We start from the raw sequence: 20,682 nt of genomic DNA on the forward strand, positions 1-20,682 counted from the left end.
CAGCGTCTCTCTCAGTGCGTCAGCAGGGAGGGTCGGCTTCCTTCGGCACTCGTATCAGCTGTGCATCGGGCAAGTAGATAGCCGATCTGCTCCAAACCACCTTGTGCCTGCTTAAGGCAGATGCTGGTATATTTATACCTGGAGGGTGTCGAGTTTGACGTAAGGTTGGACATAAGACGTCACTAAGAACTGGCAGTTCTTTCAGGACTCTCAGGAGTTCTAGGACAAATCAAAACAGAAGCAGGGGAATTTCCCGGGCTGCTGGAGGCTTGGTTTGTTTAAGAACGCGTTGTACTTTCTAGGAGTCTATGGGAGTAGCCTTGCCGTATTTGGACTATATTGTCTATGACTTAATATGGATATGATTCTTATGCCTTTATAGGGATATGATTTATTATAACCACACAAGGGCATAAATCGGAAATATCTAATTGGTGTCCTAGATACATTCACAACAACAGAATAAAGAATCAGATGATGCCAATGGATGGAGTAAATAGTGCTGCACAGGTGATAGGAGCTATCAGGCTGCAGCAGAGTGAAGAGGTATATTCTGCCCCATATAGATTCCCCCCCCCAGAATGGAGCATTCTCTGATGCAGTGCCTGCAGCTCAACATATTAGTAACAACATAATTGAAACCACAATGGCAATGGTGGAACGTCTGTGTACAAACAAGCTGCATTTACCAAAAGCGGCTGGAGGATAACACACATCTTGTGGAGATGGCCAACTGCCAGTAGACAGCTAAACTTGAACTTATCATAAGAGGCTAGGGGATAATATGCATGCTGTGGATATTACCAACATTAAGTATACAGGTAAGAGACAGAAACCCCAGAAGACCTTTTCTCTCTTTCTGACCTCTCCTCTGGTTTTACGTAAAGCAGTGACATTATAGAGGAAGTGGATAACATTATTAAAATAGGACTACACAGCATCACACATTGCTCCAGTCGGGAAAGCAAGGGGTTGTAGTGAATATCTACGCAGCATGTTGTGACAATTAGCTGTGTAGAACCTACTTTATCCCCTATATATCAACTGATGACATCACATCGAAAAGATACTCATAAAGACAGTCAGGTAAATTGTACTGCTACCAGAATAATTGAACTTGAAGATCAAACACTGGGGGCAGAGTCTGACCTCACGCAAATAACCAAACAGATGCACACAGACATCTTTCCAGATTCCCTATTTTCGTGAAGTGACATGGGAATAGTTAAGGATGAATAACTAGATACTTGTTTATTGCATCCATTGGTGTTGGGAAAATGTGTGCCATAACTGAAGTGGGGCAGAGACGAGAATTATGAAGGGATGATTTGTTAGTACAAGTGATGACATTTGTAAGGGATTGTTAGAAATGGGATTTCTGGTTGGCTAGGGCTTGCGCCTAAGCCAGGCAGAAACCACCACACTAGTCAGGGCAAGAGAGTTACACACTGAAGATAACCCCTGCTCACCCCCTTGGTAGCTTGGCACGAGCAGTCAGGCTTATTCCAGAGGCAATGTGTAAAGTATTTGTGCAACACTCACACACACACAGCAGCGACATACTAGGCACACTACAAAAGAAACTCCACACATGGTTATGTAAAAAATAGCCTTTGTATTCCACATCAAACACATTAGAATGCTATCACATATATGTATATATTTACTGGCACTAGGTATTAATTTACAGGAGATTAAATACAGGACAGGGCCAATCGGGCCGCTATTAGCACCATCAGAACAGGTAAGTAATAAAACCACCAGTATCTACTGGTATTAGCATATATCGCATTATGCATCACAAACATATCATTCTCCCTTAGGGATAAAATTGCACTTTACACTGGTGGAGTGCACACATTAGTACAATGACCCTAGTGAGCATGGTACCAACCTTGGCATTGTAGCCCCTAAGCCTAATCACATCAGGGCATAACATAAGTGCTTCATCCCTAGGCCAATCGGGTCATTAGCACATGAGTAGCAAAACAACCAGTTCCTACTGGTAACCCTGTACTTAGCATAAATGCCCTAGGCATACGTTACCACAATAGCATACACCAGTATGCAGACATCATAGTAATACTGCGCATAGGATGGAAAATATAATCAGCAGAAAGGTGGTACATCATAACACATCAGGCCCAGCTTAGGCCTAACCATCATCAGCAGCGGTGTACCCTATAATTATCACTGCCCACATGGGTACTCCGCATTCCACATCATACCTTCGCATCAGGAATCGTGCACAACAGTAAAACATTGGCAAAGTGCATGCCTTTTTAAATTCACCAACCTGTGATGAGGAGTTCATCTAGCAGACCCTGATGCAGAGGTCTAGCCCGGGACCAGGGTTCCATTCCCCGCCTCGGCGGGTCTTGGGCTCAAAATTCCACGGACCTGATAATTCTCACCTCGGTGCCTATTCCAATCATGGAGTCCCACTCTGCAACTCTGGGCAATAGCTTGCTTAATCTCCCCAATGGCCCCCCCAATGCTAAGGATGCCTGGCCTCCACCTTGGGGGTGCCCAGGAGTGGACGCCTCACAGGGAAAGCCAGGATAGGTTCCACAGCGGTATTCGTACAAGCGCCTTGAGACCCTTGCGGGTGAATAGTGCGCTATACAAGTATCAATTTACATTTTTACATTTTTACCTTAGGCCAGCATCCGCCTCAGGGCACTACCGTAATGACTTCACTGATGTCAGGATGCCGAACATAACGCATGTGTTGCCACTAGGGTTAGTATCCCTAGTTTAATTGCAGGAGGCACTGAGGCACACTAGGGGCACTAGCAAAGCAAAGCGGAGCAAGCACACCATCCCTGGGTGCTCGCACTAACTATTGTGGTGGGTCCGCGGCCCCTCGTTCCTAATCACCACGCAACCAGCCAGAGAGAGAACCCCATGCCCCTGGTGCCCCTCGGTAGTATGGCACGCACAAAACTCTCCCTGTTTTGCAGCAGGGGTCCTGGGGCAGCGGGGAGGCTCCTGTCTTCCTTACCCACACCAGCTCCCGGACCTGATAGGCTCTGAGGGGCCCGCGTCGGCCCAGTGTGGGATCGGAGGCTTCCTTCTCTTGTTCTTGGTCTCCGTTGAGACTTCCCACCACAGCACTCATTCACTGGCCGCGGTTGTCTTTCTCGCCTCGCCTCTTCACTGGTTGTACATGGAGACCGAGATGATCCAGCTTGATCGGGAGGCCAGCTACACCCATAACCAGGCACAGACTTAGCCTAACACCCGGCAGCCTCTCCTGGTGGGCTCCTGTTGGCTCACTATGCAGGGCAATGGTCCGGCCCACCTCAAGAGTGAAGTCTCCGCAGTGTCTTGAACCTGGGAATGCAGCCCTGCATACACTGACCGGTCAAGCGCTGCCTAATGCCAAAGACTGCACGACCTCTCTCACGCAGTAAAAGTACAGGAGCTCACCACTCGCTTCCTGTAAATCCTCTTGGGGTCTGGGCAGTGCTTGCGCTCCTTCACATGTGCTCGCTGCCTTGGAGACACAGATGCAGGCCAGCACACCGGAACCTGGGACAGGGAGGCAGTCCCTTCAGTATATCAGCACCCCTGTCAAAGTCACAGTTGCAGTCCTCTGCAAACACATCAGTTCTCAAGTAAGCACCCAACAGGCCATTTTCATGGGGGAACAGATCCATTACATGCACCTCTTACTGTCTTTGCTCTCTCCCTGCCACCCCCTTTGTCAGTGTACGCTCTGGCCCCAGACACACCACAGGCGGGGGAGCCAGCATTGTGGAAGGCAGGCACAGTCCCTTCAGTTCCAAGTGCTACTCCTCCCATCACTCCAAATGAAGATTGTCCTATTCAGCCTAGTGCTGACTCACCCAGCCCCTGTCACTCAAGAGCCAGACAACGCAATACACATCAGGCAGACACAAAGACACATAGTACACAGAAATGCCAACTTCTAAAAGTGGCATTTCAAACATAGTGATAATAAATCTGCGAACACCATTGTGCAGCATTTTTTACCACTATTCAAAACTATTCAAAACATACCAAACGTGACCATTCTACTGCTCTCAGATCAGGAATTACCACTGAAATATTTATCAGGGAATCCCCAATGCATTCCTATGAGAGGGCAGCCTTACAGTAGTGAGAAACAAAAATGGCTGTTTGTAACTACCAGGACATGTCACCCAATTATGGTACATCTCCTAACTTTTTACCTGCAATGCACTCTGCACATAGTGCTAACTAGGGCCTACCTTAGGGGTGACTGATATGTAGTAAAAGGGGAGTCACAGCCGTGGCACTCACTTTATGTGCCACATCACAGCAGCAGTAAACTGCACGCACAGGCCCTGCAATGGCAGAGGCCTAATAGAGGTTTGTTAGACTACTTTGGTGGGTGGCGCAATCAGCGCTGCAAGCCCACCAGTAGCATATAATTTACTGGCCCTGGGTATATGAGATACCACATTTCCGGGGACTGATAGGTATTAAATTAGTAAAACAAGTGAAGACCAATCTTACCACCTTTCACCATAGAGAGCACATGCACTTTGCACTAGACAGCAGTGATAAAGTGACCAGAGTCCTAAAACCACCAACCTCATGTCAGAAAAAAAGTTCAGGGATGACCCTGCAAAAATGGCCAAGTCCAACAGGGAAGAATGGCCCAAGGAGATAAATTTTCCTTATCAGTTTGAAATATTTGGTAAAGTTTTTTTGGCGCTTAAGGTTGAGGACAGAATACTTATAAATGATGAGAGATTGATACCCACTGAAAGATTAAGGAAAAGAATGAAGTGTGGTGCGCATGAAGGACATTTGGGCAGACAGAACTTTGATATAACACAGTGAGTGTGAAAACTTCTGGTGTTCCCTTGTGGATGAAACAGTTGATGAATATGTGGAGGATTGTATTGTATTTAGCAGTGTGGAGAAAGGGTTTAAAATTAGAACTCTGCCTATGCTACAAATTGATTATCCAGCAAGACCTCAGAAAAAGTGGGCATTGACCTGGTTGGTCCATTTAATTAATTACTTGATGCATCTAGATTTGCTGCTGTTGCCAAACAAAGTTCATTATTCTGAGTGGCCCGAACTCCGGTTCATAAGAGAGCCAACATCTAAAAATGTTATAGACTTTCTGAAGGATGTTTCCCTAAGAGAGGGATTTTCATCTTTCGTTATCTCAGATAATGGAGTACAGTTTATCAATCAAGAATTTTAAAAAAAGCCTCCAACAAAGGGGGGATTGAGCACCTTAAATGCATGAATAGAGTCCTGGGTAACTGTGTTCAGTGGGCGATTACAAGTAATTGTGTTGAACACAATGCTGTTCATTTAATTCTTTGGTTCTAACATACCACCTTGCATTCTTCTACAAAAGTGCCTTAGTTTGAATTATTGAGGGGGAGAAAACCTTAATCTAAGAATTGTCCAGGATGTTTGTAGAGATGGGTGAAACTGAATGTTATAAAAGATGTGGATGAAGTGGTTAGACATAATGTTGGTAAAGCACAAGAGGACCAAAGTAATTATTTTGATTCAAGAAAGAAAGTTGTTCCACAACATTTTAAGGTTCGTGATATTGTGGGCATAAAGGTACCTGTTCACATAAGGAAAAGTAGCATGAAATATACCAAACTTATGGATGTTGAGAAGGTGTGCAGAAATGCGATCAGGGTCAAGAGCAAAAATTGGTGGAATGAAGACAGAGGGATTAAGTTTAGAAACTCTCATGGAACCAGGCATGATGACAACACAGAAGATGTTTCCAGGGAAAGTAGTCAGCAGCAAAGTGTTCCACTAGGATATCGTTCAGAAGGTTACAATGTATTGTTTTGCACAATGGTTTATTGACTGTTGTATAATTTTCTTGCTTATGTAAATATTAATTTCTAGTGATATTTATTAATCAAAATTAACTTACCAGTGGAGGTTTTTAGTTTTTTTTATTCCAATTATTTTTGTGTATAGTTTTGTTTCTTTTTCATGCATGTTAGATCATAAGTTCATATCACTTTGAAATATTCTCATCACTTACAAGTATTGCAAAACTATATGTTTTGTTTTTGTTTGAAATATAAGAGGGAGAGGATAATGTAGTAGTTAATGTTGGTGTGATGCTCTGGTCACCCATTAGAATAGTCACCATGTGTTAGAGCTTTATGATGTTGTTATATTCCATTATGGAATGTAATGTAAAGGTGGGCAATTAATGACAGTTAGAAGCCTTTTGTGCTTAGGCTGTTTCCAGTTGTGTTGTTGCACAGTCCCTATTTAATGAATAAACTAATGATTCTTTAACAAACACTTGTATCATAATCACTACATTATCACATTTCTCACTTAATATTGCGCAATCTTGTATAATTCGGCAGTAGTTCGGCATAATTATGCTTCAGCAAATTATGGGAGTTAAATGTCAGCAGGAAGAGGCTGGTCATCTAAACTGTTCCACGCTGCTATTGTATTGGACCTCAATATTGTATAAGCTAAGTAATTTATTCCAACCTAAAATCTGTATTACAGACTACATTATTATTTTAGGACTTGACCACTCGTGTCCTAAAATACATGTTGTGGCAATATTTGAGGAAATTGTCTGGTAATGGTGGACAATATAGTCAGCTTACTATCATCTAGAAATTTCCATATATGGGTCTTGTTTGAAGACCAGATGGAATGTAATTGTAATTAATTTATTAGAGCACAATGCTTGAATAACATGGTGGAGATAATGTGATATTGTGATATTTATTACCATGCAATATTTATGATTAAGTTTAATGTGATGTCATGGTAAATGTTGAATTGCATGTGGCTATTGGTGTACTGTTTTATTCTGCCTTTCTCCAAGTTTCCCAAAAAAAGAATTGATTGTAGTTTCTCTTAACATGAAGCTATCCATGGCAACCTGTGTAGCAGGACCCAACACCAAGCAACTGTCCCTTCACCATTGGGTTCCATTCACAACAAAATGCACAGGATAAAAACCCAAATCAGGTGTGCAAAGAGTTCATCAGATATTTTTCTTTTGATTGCAAACATCCATCTCCCTGAATATATTCTGACCTCCCTGCTTTGGTGTTTGTAAAACCAGTTCTTAGTCTGAGTTGATGGCTGTTAGTCAGTGGAGAATGCCCATACGTATTTCTCTCCCCTGGACTCATTAAGCCGGATGTGGGTGACAACCCTGAAAGTATAATGCCTGCTGACTAGTCTCTTCTTTCTCATGCAGGTATTTGGGGGTCTCTGTGATTTTTCCAGAGGTTTTCTCATGGTTCCTCAACCCCCTTCTCTAAACACCCACTCACCACTTCAGAGCTGAACTGTGGTACCTTGGTCAACCATCCCTGGAAGTGGAAACAGTATGTAAAGCATAAACACAATATAGGAGCCAGAGAAACAATATGTACAAAGTCAGGACAGTCCTGTGGCACTAACATCAAAAGAGATCCGTTCATTCTCCGGTGTCAGTATAAAGCACTTTCCCACAATGCCAAAGACCGGTTGCAGTACATTACCATCTCATTCTTGCTGTCCAGAGTCATCAGCCTAGAGTCCCGGGAGGAGCAGTATTCCTCACTAGAGGCCCAGCTTTGCTTATCGTTTGAGATATAGTAACACCATTCTTGGGTCTGCCTCCAGGTGTTTGGGCAAATCTGACATGTGGAATCTGTGTGAGGGAGAAACAAGAATTCAAATATAGTAAAACGGGCTTATATCTCGATGTGAGCATTGTAGGTGATATGTATGAAATAGAAGATGAAGTATTGATGACTATAGGGATGAAACAGCACTGAAGAGTTCATATTATGTCATTCTGATTCTGACAAAGATATCCTGTGAGATTTCCGATTTCACATTGACCGTGGGAACCTGTGAACATGATGCATGAAAGTAACAAGTGGGAATCTTAATTTAATATACATATTTATACCAAACAAGTGAAAAGAAATGTGGCACAAAAACACATTCTATTTATAGCACTTCTTGTAGAAAAAACACATTCACATATTTATTCAAAATAGAATCTCCAAAATCAATTTGTGTTGTCAGTATTTTTTATGTGCCTATAGTATAATGTGCCATCTGATGGAGCTGAAACCTGAACAGGTCTGCGAAGTAAGATGGGATAATACAAATATCATCTATGGCAAGGTCCACACTGGGAAGCTTTGCAGGGACCAAAATTATGCACTGAGGAATACAGCAAGGTAAGCAAAAATGCACTGCTTATGACCTCACATATTACATCACTAATGACATGGTCAGTGACATCACTGATGACATCAGTGATGACATCTCAAATGATACCACTGATGTCATCATCCAGTGACTGAGTGTTTTAAAAAGATAATGAATGTTAAATAAATATACCAAGGTGTATTGGTGAATCAATGGGTGCATGAGTGATTGTATGGATGACTCAGTGGGTGCTTGACTGACTGTATAAGTGAGTGATTGGGTGTCTCAGTGAATGTATGGATGAGTGACTGGTTGTGTGAATGTGTGTATCTGTCTGTCAGTTGATGTCTAAGTGGGTGTATGAGTGTGTTAGTGGGTACGTAAATGGCTATATTGGTGATTGAATGGTTGTCTGAGTACCTCTATGGTTGTCTGGGTATCTCTGTTTGTGGGTGAGGAGGTATGTGACTGCCTGTATGGATGAGTGAGTGGGTGAGTCTGTGGCTGGATGGGGTACTGTTGCCTGTGTGACAAGTTGTATGGGAGAGTGAGTTTCTGTATTGCTGTGTCAGCGATTGTGTACATGTGTCAGTATGGGTGAGTAACTGAGTAAACTGTGAAATACAGCATAGGTGAGAGAGGGGGTACATAAGTGACTATGCATGAGTGAGTGAACGTGAGAGCGGCTATATGGATGAGTGCATGCTTCTGTCAGTGACTAAACAGCTGAGTGACTATGTGTTACAATTTGTATGAGTCGGTAAGTGGGAGTGTATGTAACTGGGTGAGTAAGTGACTGTGTGATTGACTGTATGGATGAGTGTCTAGGTGTGTGAGTAGTTATATGGGTGACACAGTGTGTGAGTGCCTGTATGGGTGTATGAGTGGATATTTCAATGGCTGTATTAGTGAGTGGGTAGATCTATGAGTGTCACTATGGGTGAGCGAGTTAATGTGTGTGTAGATCAATGAATCAGTGAGTGGGATTGTAAGTACTGGTATGGCTCTGCGAATGGGGTTTTGAATGGTTGTGTGGGAGTGGCAGTGGGTATATAAAATATTCTATAGGGGTGTGAGTGGATGCATCAGAGATGCAGTGGATGATGTCATCAGTGATGTCATGAGTGATGTCATTTGGGATGTCATCAGTGATGTCACTGACATGAGTGATGTAATATGTGAGGTCATAAGCAGTGCATTGTTAGTTAACTTAGCTAACTATAACGGTTGCATTTCTCTAGTTTTGTATGAGTAAAATCTGACCCGAACTATAACGTCCCTGTAACCTTTGTTTTTTTGTGTGAATTTCTAAGGTTTTTTAAATTCTATTTGCTTACCCTAATGACCCTGTAACCTTTGTTTTTTGTGTGAATTTCTACATTTAAGAAAAAAATCTTTTCTCTAACTGTAACGTCCCTGTAACCTTTGGATTTTTTATTGAATTTCCAAGGTTTTATAACTAGCAGTCATGTTTGCAGAGTGGTGGAGAAAGAGGGCTGGGCTCAAACCAGCCTTCCAGAATTCCGCTGCATACGACTTATAGGAGGTACCAGGAGGGCTTATTGGCTCCCAAGTTCCCTCTGGAGCCAAGGGGACTTTATACCCTACTAGTAGTGCACTGGGAGGCACATTTGCAGAGTAGTGGAGGAAGGGTGTGTGGCCTCCGACAACTTCCCAGCAATCCTGCTGTGTGTGACCTACTGAAGGTAACAGGAGGGGTAGGTGGCACCAAAGGACATCTTTGAGGGCCAACTACCCTTCCTATTACCTCCAGTAAGTCCCACACAGCAGAATTGCTGAGTTCTGATAGCAGGCCATGCCCTCTTTCACCACCACTATGCAAATGTGCCTCCTGATGCACTCTTGGTTGAGGGATGAAGTCCCCTTTGCGGCTGAGGGTCCATATGGGCCAACTAGCCCACCTATCACTTGTAGTAAGCCCCACACAGTGTTATTCCTGAGAGCTGGTTGCTTGCCACAGCCCTTCCTCCACCACTCTGCAAACACGCCTCCTGGCACACTACTCTTTGGGGTATGAAATCCCCTTGCCTCTTGAGGGTCCCTTGGGTCCAAGTAGCCCTTCTGTTACTTCCATTAAGCCCCACACAGCTGGATTGCTGAGAGGTGGTCAGAAGCCACTCCCCCTTTCTCCACCTCACTGAAAACACGCCTCCTGGTGCACTGCTGCTTGGGGGGTGAAGTCCAGTTTAGTCTTAAGGTCTTCAGGACACAAGGGGACCTCATCACCCCACCAGCAGTGCACCAAGAGACGTGTTTTCGGAGTGGTGTAAAAAAGGGCGTGGCCTCTGACCACCTTTTAGCAATCCAACTGTTGGGGCTTACTGGAGGTAGCAGGTGGGCTAGGTGCATTTGCAGAGTAGTGGAGTGAGTTGCCGGCTTCAGTTTTTTTTTTATTTTAGGAAGGGGGGCTGTGTGGCCCCCTTTCCTTGACCCTTTTTGACCCCAGGGACCCTATTCCTAGAGTCTGACCCATTTATTTTGTTTTTATTAAAATAAAAAGGGAGGGTCTGTGTGGCCCATCTCCAGAGGCCAACTTCAGTCCCAGGGACCCCATATGCTGGAGCTAGGCTTTTCTTTATATTTTTTGATTATAAAAGGGAGAGGAGTCATGCCCCCCTCCCTCCCCAGGCCTATTTCGGCCCTGGGGACCCTACCCCATGAGGCCCAATATTTTTTTAAGTGTATTTATTTTTTTAAGGGAGTGGGCTTACTGGCCCTTCTCCTCCAGGCCATTTTCGCCCACGGGGACCCCATCCCCTTGGACCAGGCCATTTCTTTTTTTTTAAATTTACTTTATTATAAGGGAAGATGGCCATGCCCCCCCCTCCCCAGGCCAATTTCAGCCCCGGGGACCCCATCCCTGGGGCATGGCCATCTCCTTTGGGACTGTGCGGGAGCCTGAAGGCCCCTGCAGTACTAGCCGGCTCCCGCCTCCTGATGGAGCTAGCCTTGTTTTTTACCCCCAGGGAGCTGCTAAGATGCTGCTCCCTTGGGGTAAAAAGCAAAGTGCCCCACTTTGAACAAGCAAGCGCAAAATGCTCTTTCTTTTTGAAAGTGGAGCCTTTGTTTGTTATGGGTGCTCCCACCATCCCATAGCAAACTGAAATGTCCCAGGGTCTGCTTGAGCCGGCCCAGTGGAGAAGTGGTCCACAGGGCCATTTACAGCCCCAAGCCCATTTGCTCACTCCTCCCAGGGAGGTGGTGGTCTCAGGGGCAACAGGGGGTGTATGTTCCCTGCATTTTAGTAAACCCAGACACTTCTTTTTTCATTATAGCCCCAGGAAGGTGGAGGTCCCCGGGGCTGCAGGGACAGCGCATGCTCCCCCAATTTTAAATAAATTAGCCCTGGTGAGATGGTGGTCCCCGGGACTGCGTAGGGAGGGTGGAGCCCCATCACATATTAAAATCGAATTAAGCCCCAGGGAGGTGGTGGTCCCTGGGGCTGCAAGGGGCCACGTGGCCCACCAAACTTTAAAAAAATTAGCCCCGGGGAGATGGCAGTCCCTAGGGATGTGGAGTCAATATCTTTATTTCCAATTTTCCCCCTGGGACCTGGCCCACCGTGGGCCTAAAGTAAACAAAGCACAGGAGCCCGCGCTTCATTTTTTTTTTTCCTGTCAGATTTGTGGATCCACCTGGAGTCACACCAATTCTATTTTTAAACAGATGCTTTTTTTGGGCCCTAGGGGTCCCTGTGTCCTCTTTCTCTGGCAGAATACTATGATTTAGTTAAACATCAATAAGCAAGAGGACTCCCAGGTGAATATTACCAATAACTTAGCAGACTTTTAAGTAGCCCTCTAAAAGGTTGGAGATTTTTTGTTGCCACCCATAACCAATATAGGTTTCTGACCTTGGGAATGGACGTTGAGACTCTAGTTACATATCATATTCTTAACATAACAATGTATTCTTTTTATCATTTTATGGTTTATACATAAAAAACAAATAAAGAATAATTACATTTTTTAAACCCCTTGGACATGCCTAGGAGGTCAGGGTGTTTCTACGCTGCCCCCTTTTCTTTTTTTAATGTTTTTCGTGTGAATCGGTTGAACTCAGTCACAAAATGGCTGCAAACACTTCCCGGTTTGAAGTGTTGGCAGCCAATATGATCTCAGGTATGAGATCGGGAGAGTTTGCAGATCTACCGTGGCCACAGTTGTATATATGAGAAATTTAAAGATTTCTCAGAAACTACGGAATGGATTTAAACCATTTAACAAAAAGAGTGCTTTCTAGGCCGAGAGCTAACATTCTGCCTAATTTGGTGTAATTACATTCAGCAGTTCAGGCTGTTGCCATGTCTAAAGTTTCCAGTGAAAATTAATATGGAGAAAAAGTGTTTTGTGACCCCCCTCGTTTTCTAAGCTTCCACTTGATTGATCACTCCAAAACCTTCAACACAAAAGCTGAATTGAGTGGGCCATTAGTTTTGAAAATTACAGGAAGATTTGTCAAAAAGCGCCAAAGTTACGGAAAATCAATAAACGATTTTCCTATGGCAACTAGATCCTAGCTATAACTACCTACTTGCGACTGCCAGTAGGTAATTTATAAATATATATGTATATGTGTGTATATATGTATATATTTACACATATATCCCCAGGATTCTGTTTCACCAACAAAGTCCTTTCAAGAACGGATACAGATCAGAGTAGGTGCTTCAGAGTTTTATTTGTGGATAGTCGCCATAACGCGTTTCAGCTTGCTACAAGCCTTGATCACATGACATGGGATAATGGGATGGTCTCACTCATGTGTACAAAATTCCAATAGACATAAAAGACATTCAGAAATATATATCCATATAAATACATTTGCATGATGCAAAATGTAAAACATAAGATGTACAATGGGGTGAATTTCAAACATTGCTTCATAAAAATGTTTTAAGAAAATATGTTGAAATGCTTGTGCTGTTAACATGATGACAACCTAGAATACAGTCATTCAAATATTTTGAATTGTAGCCATTATAGTTCGAGACATTACCAATTGCGTTTATCAGTAGTAGTCCCAAAGGGGTACTGCTATTTTGTACTTTCAATTCTAAAGAGTGCCAAATTCCTGCATAATACATTTGTTTTCTGACGCATTGGTACCATAAAGTTACACCCATCTTCACTATCGGCTCAATTGCCGGTAATTCTTAAATGCCATTGTTGCTATAAGTGAAAGTGCTGGTGCAAAAATGATAAGTGGTTAAAATAAAATAAGTGCATAGTGCAAAGGTACAACACATGTAGTATTTTTATGATCATTTGTATATTTTTTACTGCGTTCGACTCATGTGACGGGTCCAATGTAAATTAAAATGCCCTGGTTAGGAATTTCCTAAACTGGCAGTTGTATTCAAAATGCCTTCTTCTGCATATATTTAAGTTGAATATATTTCTTGTATCTCCGATACTAGCTGGTGTGAATACCACTATGTGGGCTAATTATGCCCAGGTGATGTAGGAAATGATGTGCAAAGCCGCAAAAGTGTCTCCAAGTAAATAAATACAACATTGCATACAGATATAAATATAGATTAAAAAATATATAATTATATCAATGCACAAAATGAAAAATATTTAATATTAGATAAAATGATGGTAAAACTTTCAAAAAAATGAATATTTGTATTTTCAGTTTTCATAGTCATGTGTAAAGATCCTCCGATATATTCAGTCCTCATGGTTGTTTGAAGTCTAGTACAATAATGTAACAGGTTTTTAATTGTCTCAGTTTAGATTTTCGGGTTATCCCCGCCCCTCCTGCTTGGCAGGACTGAATGAATTACTTAATATCGGAGGTCTTAACTATTGGAATTGTGCTTCTCTCTAAAGTTCCGTGCTACCTTTTATGTACGTGTAATTTGGTGCTCCCCACCTATTGTAACTTGCAAGGGCAGGATAAAACATAAACTGCAAATTCAGTTTTACAGGTCAGTAATTTTGTAATTTTGTAGTGCTTGGTATTGAATGGGGTTTGATATGTGGTCATATTTTTACCCTGCTGGCAGGCTTTACAGGATTTGCATTTGAAAAATCCCCTGTGGGTTTGCAGCCAACTTGTTCCCTCTAGGACCTCCGGGCTTGTTTTTACTAGGCCATCTACTGTACATGATAGATGGTCTCAGTGGAAGAGTTAGGCCAATGCTAGGATCATTGAGTATTAGTGGCCAGTTCCGGCAAATGATAGAATGGAACTGTTTCTGCTGTTTGCTATACTCCATAATGAAACCCCAAACACTGAAGATCCCTTTAAAGATGTCTATCCATATTATTCCCTATAGGGGTTCCACTAATGTAACTGATTGAAGACACATTCAGAAGTCCCATATCCAGAGGGCATTTTCCGATACTTAAGTGCAAGCGAACATCCTAACTGGTAATAAAATTTTGTTATAATTTTGAATAGATACTTATGTATGAAAACTAAGAAATACGAAGTCTGTGATTCAGTAATACACATCTCTGTATACTTTATCACCAGACCGTGCATAATATCCACCAACAGACCGAGGCCATGGTCTAGCTGGGTGAGGAAACCTCAATATAAGAGATTCAGATCCCTATTGCAAGGTCAGTAACCCGGAGTGAGTGGTATGACTGAGTAAATAGATCTGGTCATTAACTACGTTATAACGGAGGGAACTGTAAACTAGCCGAAGTCCAAATCATGAGGGGACATTACTGGATTAAATTGTGTAATATCATGAATTCTATGTTTTCCTGAATGCTGATATGTCCTTAACGCATGTTCACAATCTTTTGCCTAGGATTGAATATTAGCTTAAATAAGTAAATGACATTGAACCATTAAAAGTTACTATATATTCATCAATCCTTTTCTAACACACAGGAAGGATACTTGCTATAACCTCAAACGATTCTGAATTGTCCTGATGAAGGTGTGACCATATCCAAGGACCAAGACACCGAAACGCGTCGACGCTTTTTTCTCGTAGAATTCAGGCCTAGGAGTTTCTTGATATTTTGCACATTGCAATACGGGAAACCTGTTCAAGTATGGTATAGGTTGGTGAATCTTACAATCTGTTACAATAAGAAGTGTTACTTTAGAGTAGGGGTTTCGTTTTCATTTCATTTTAGAAAGAAATTGTCATTCCTTTGTTTTCTTTATATATTCTCTACAATTAATGATAGGATTATGTTGACAATTTAAAATGTGTATTCTCTTTCTCTGCTTGATACATTGTATAAAAAATTAATATGTTTTAACATTCTTTTTAATTTACTGTATAATATGAAATGTTTTTACCTTACATGTATTATTGATTTTGCAATGAATTTTTAATCTATGTTTTTTAATAAAAAGACTGTGAATGGTATAAAGTAGTTTGTGACCAGTGACTTAAATATCATCTGTAGTATTCAGTGAGAGTGAGTGAGATAACCTCCCGTAAAATTATCTTCTCCAGGGATAGTTCTTTGACTTTTCATATACTCCATAATGATCCTGAAATCGTAGATTTTGATCAAATCCTGTTCCCCTATCTGTTGTATGTCAGTATCAAGCCTAATCTGTTTTTCTTCCAGTAATATGTGTCTCTTCTGTTGTATAGATTTTTGGAAAGCACAATTAATAACTTTACTCCTCACTCCATAAATCTTTACTGGCATTTAGAGCATCTATCAGATCCATCCCGTTGCTGTGGATACATCTTAGGCGTAACATCTCCCATGGGGAATGCTGTTTATTAGTGTTTGGGATGCGAACTACTCGCATGCAGCGTGGAATTCCCTGCAGTTTTTTTCCTACACAACGTAGTTTCCATTTTTTAATTGTTGATGTACACCTGTGTATCTCAAAAGTTGACCTGGGTGTTGCTGATCATGGCTGTGAAGTGCAGATTAATTTCATTGGCATTGATGACACTCACAAATTAATTTGCTTCATCTACAGTTCCTTCCCACACCACAAAAAGGTCATCTACAAAATGTAACCACAATTTGGTATTCATTTTAACATGTTGGTCATGCTTGGTTCAAAGGACCAGTTCCTCCCACCAGCCCATGTGGAGACAAGCGTAGCTTCAAGAGAAGCTGGCCCCCATCGCCACATCTCTTGTCTGTTGGTATAAAATGTTGTTAAAAATAAAAACATTGTCTCTTAAACAAAAGTACACCATTTTAATCAACACATCATTGTGTTCTGTTCCATTTCCTGTTTTTTTGTTAAGATAATGTTCCAAAGCTCGTATGCCATGGGGGTGTCTATTGCTGGTGTAGAGTTACTGACATCAAGTGCAATGAGTACATATTCCTTTTTCCGTTTAAACTTCCTTAGTTTTCTCAGGAAGTCACTTGTGGCACGTATATATGATGACAATGTTTTGACATGATCTTGTAAAAAATAATCAACATACTGAGGGGTATGTTCCAACAGATTGTTTCTGGCAGAAATGTGTTTTTTTTTAATCGGATCTTTGTGTACTTTGGGAATAAAATAGATTGTTCGGAGTTACTGCATTTTTATTTTTCAAACATTTGTATTCCTGTGTTGTTATCAGGCCCTTGGTCTTCCATGCCAATAGCTTGTTGTAAAATGCTATGTGTATTGTCTTTAAGTTGGAGCCACTGCTCCTAACGTAACATGTCCTGGTATTTAGTTGAGAATAATCCTCTTCTGTATATTCCTCTTTCGACATTATAACAATATTGCCGCCTTTATCTGAATTGTGGATCACTATTTTTTATTGTCCTGCAATTTTTTCATGAGCTCATGATATTTATGATTTTGTCTGTTATACTTTTATTTGGTGTTTTGAGTTTTGTGGTTTAATTGTTTAATCTGATCCACCACCTGCTCATGGAAGATATTAATTGAGTCTCTAAGAGTAATGGGGTTGAATGTGGATTTGGGTCTAAAGGGCGTAGGTTGTATTATTACTTTCTTTTCTCGTGTTGCCCTTTCTATATTTGTTGATATTATCCCCTGTTCATTGAATCCATCATTGTCCTGGATGTGTTGCGTTGCATTACCTCCCCATAGTTCTTGAGTATCATCGATAAATTGTACACCGATTGGGATAAATTGGCAGGTAACTTGACTGTTGTTGATTCAATGACAACATCTTTTTTGGACAAAAAATATAATGTTTTTTTTAAATTTTAGTTTTCTGACGCTTTTATAGACATCCAGTCTTGTTTGGGATAATTAAAATTCCTCGCTGGACAGTAGGACAATCCTAGGCTCAAGATCTGTTTCTCTGTTTCAGTGAGGGTTATATTAACCAGATCCATGATAGTTTGGTTTTGCCTGAATTGTTAGTTACTCTCTTTTTCTCCAACCAGCATTTCATCTTTTTTGATTGGAGGTGTTTCCTGCTGGCTTTCCTCCTTTGTCTTCACCTGAAATTCCTGTTTGAAGACAGTTGGTCTTATGTATCATTGGTCGGAGAGTTTGCCTCCTGTTGTGGCATAAAAAAACTGAAGGTCATCCTCTAACGTATGTTTTTGAGGTGCTTGGTTTCTATTGGAATGTCTTAATTCTCTATGCGATTCGCTGTCAACAACGGAGCTCATCTCTGATAGTGGGGTACTGAATGCTGGTTCCTCATTTTTTAAAATGCCGGTTTTTGGTTCCCCTGCATTTCTGGATTTTGTTGATTTCAGTGCCTCATATTTTTTTGCAAAAAGAAAAGTTTGTCCTAATTCCTAGTCAGTTTTGTCTCTATGACATTTGTACATCTTCCTTTCTTTAATTTTGTCCTCTTCTTTAATCTCAATAACATTTCATTCCGTAACTTTGTTTTTTTTCTGCCTCACCCATACTCTCTAATTCATCATTTATTTTTTCAATTTCTTCCAAAGGTAATGCTCGATCTATGTCCGCATAATTGATCAATATCAATACCAGCTGCTTCGAGGACTCAAGATTACACTCAGCTCATTCTCGCATCATGAGCGTTTCGGGTTCTCATAGCTAGGAGCTAGGAGTATCCGTAAGCCCCTCAGTATCCTTCCCACATCAATGTAACGCTGCAAGAAGCGTGATTTCCACCATTTGCTCTGCTCGGATTTCATCTTTTTTTTTATGTCCTAAATTTTTCTTTTACCAAGTCAGTTTGATTCATTAGTAATGTGTTGTTACTTTTGATACTTGATGTCACTGATGGGTAGTCATTGAGCATTTTCAGTGCTGCCGCCTCTCGATCGTGTACCAAGTCGCTGCCATCACACATGAATTCTTAATTGTTTTAAGCCGTTGGGCAGTTAACCATAAGAAGTCTTATATATCTCCTGTTTCACGTACGATGCCACCCTCTAATGCCTTTTCAGCCTACCTGGTATGTAACTTGATTCCTTTGGGCCCTCCGACTCAGTCTCTTCGAGTACACCCAGGATTTACGGTGTTCACCGGCTCAGGGGGGTCAAACGCCACAATTCCTTCCGGATTACTTTCAACTTCCAGGTTGCCCCAGAACTTCTTTGTCTCTCCAAGTTCGTTGTCCCATTTGGAAAGGGGGTCCATTTGTAGCTGAAAAGAGACTTGTCGTCCAATATTATCCCCAGGATTCCATTTCACTAAAGAATTCCTTTCAAGAACAGATACGGACCACAGTATGTGCTTAGATAGATAGATAGATAGATAGATAGATAGATAGATAGATAGATAGATAGATAGATAGATAGATAGATAGATAGATAGATAGATAGATAGATAGATAAAGAGATAGATAGATACAGAGATGTGTATGTGTGTGTTTATATAAGTATATATATATATTCACTGAAAAAAACATACGTTTTAGCGGTGTTATCGTTAGCCGGACATTTCACTCGTACAAAACAATTGAAATTCCTCCGATATAGTTAGTTGTACTCACTATATATCGTGCACCCGCAATCCACTGCTGATGATGTCACATATTACATCATTCATGACATGGTCAGTGACATCACTGATGACATCTCAAATGACATCACTGATGACATCACTGATGACATCACTGATTACATCATCCAGTGAATGTGGTTTTATTTGTTCGTTATTTAAATATGTATTATATATATAGCAATTTGCATTGAAGAATGAGTGGATATATAAATATGAATATCTGGATGGAGGATTTAGTAGCAGTGTGATTGACTGTTTACTTGACTAATTTATAGTGTCTCACTAAATATATTGGATAGTGACTAAACTGTGTGAATATCTGTATCACTTTGTCAGTTGTTGTGTAAACTGCTTCTCCGGTTGGTTACTAGCTATTTGAAAGTCTATATCAGTTATTGATTATTTAACTGAGTATTTCTATGGGGGAGTAAATGTGTGTGTGGTTCAGTGGGGGGTGTGTGACTGCCCAAAGATGTCTGAATAGTAGATTCAGTAGGTATATGAAGTTAAAAATACATGTTATAACAGTTGTTAGGGTGAGTGAATATCTTTATAGGTGTGGTGATGAGAGAATATCTTTCTCAATGGTACAAGTCCAACAAACTAGAAAAATAAAAGGCAGTGTATGTGTCAGTTGTTGTATATAAATAAGTATACATAAGACTCAGTGATTGTATGAGTGACTGTATGGATAACTGTATATTTGTGATAGTGATGTTATAAATGATGTCCATAAAAGTGATGGAGAAGTGTGGCTCACTGGTTAGAGCAGGCAGACCCTGAAGCAGAGGTCAGACCCGGGACCAGAGTTCAATTCCCGATGCGGCAGGGTCTTGAGCTCAAATGTCCATGGACTCGATAATTCTCGCTTCGGTGCCTGACCTAATCATGGGTTCACACTCTGCAACTCTGGGCATTAAGCTTGCTTAATCTCCACAATGGCCCCCCCCGCGGCGGGATGCCTGGCTTTCACCTTGGGGATGCCCTGTAGGGGCTATCTCACAGGGAAAAGCCAGGACGGGTTCCCAAGGCAAGCGCGGAGATACCCCTTCGAGGGTCGATTCTGGCGCTATATAAGAAACATAATAATAATAATAACACACTAAGTATGAGTTACTATCTATATGGATAGATAAGGTGGTGTTTGTATAAGTGTGTAGCTAAGTAAATGTAAGTATGATCCATTGTTTGCATAAGTGAGTAGGATGACGTCATAAGTGAATAGGATATGTGCTGGTGTGTAATGTCGATATGTAAATGTAAATTGATACTTGTATAGCGCACTACTCACCCGCAAGGGTCTCAAGGCGCTTGTACGAATACCACTGTGGAACCTGTCCTGGCTTTCCTTGTGAGGCGTCCACTCCTGGGCAACCCCAGGGTGAAGGCCAGGCATCCTTAGTGTTGTGGGGGCCGTTGTGGAGATTAAGCAAGCTATTGCCCAGAGTTGCAGAGTGGGACTCAATGATTGGAATAGGCACCGAGGCGAGAATTATCAGGTCCGTGGAATTTTTGAGCCCAAGACCCACCGAGGCGGGGAATTGAACCCTGGTCCTGGGCTAGACCTCTGCATCTCTAATCATTGAGCCACACTTCTCCACAATATAGGTGTATAAGTATATTTGATAGTGT

At 41.6% G+C, this 20,682-nt stretch overlaps 1 protein-coding gene across 1 annotated transcript in view; it reads right to left on the reverse strand.

Annotated features, from left to right (window-relative positions):
* LOC147700646 (killer cell lectin-like receptor subfamily F member 1) overlaps window positions 1–20,682 on the reverse strand; it is a 107,453-nt gene that overhangs the window by 19,374 nt on the left and 67,397 nt on the right. Inside the window, exon 4 of the mRNA XM_086928464.1 lies at window positions 7,509–7,660. Coding sequence (XP_086784590.1) covers window positions 7,509–7,660 — 152 coding nt within the window. The remainder of the gene's footprint in view (window positions 1–7,508; window positions 7,661–20,682) is intronic.

Source organism: Lissotriton vulgaris, chromosome 7 (assembly GCF_964263255.1).
Source record: "Lissotriton vulgaris chromosome 7, aLisVul1.2, whole genome shotgun sequence".
Classification (NCBI taxonomy): Eukaryota; Metazoa; Chordata; class Amphibia; order Caudata; family Salamandridae; genus Lissotriton; species Lissotriton vulgaris.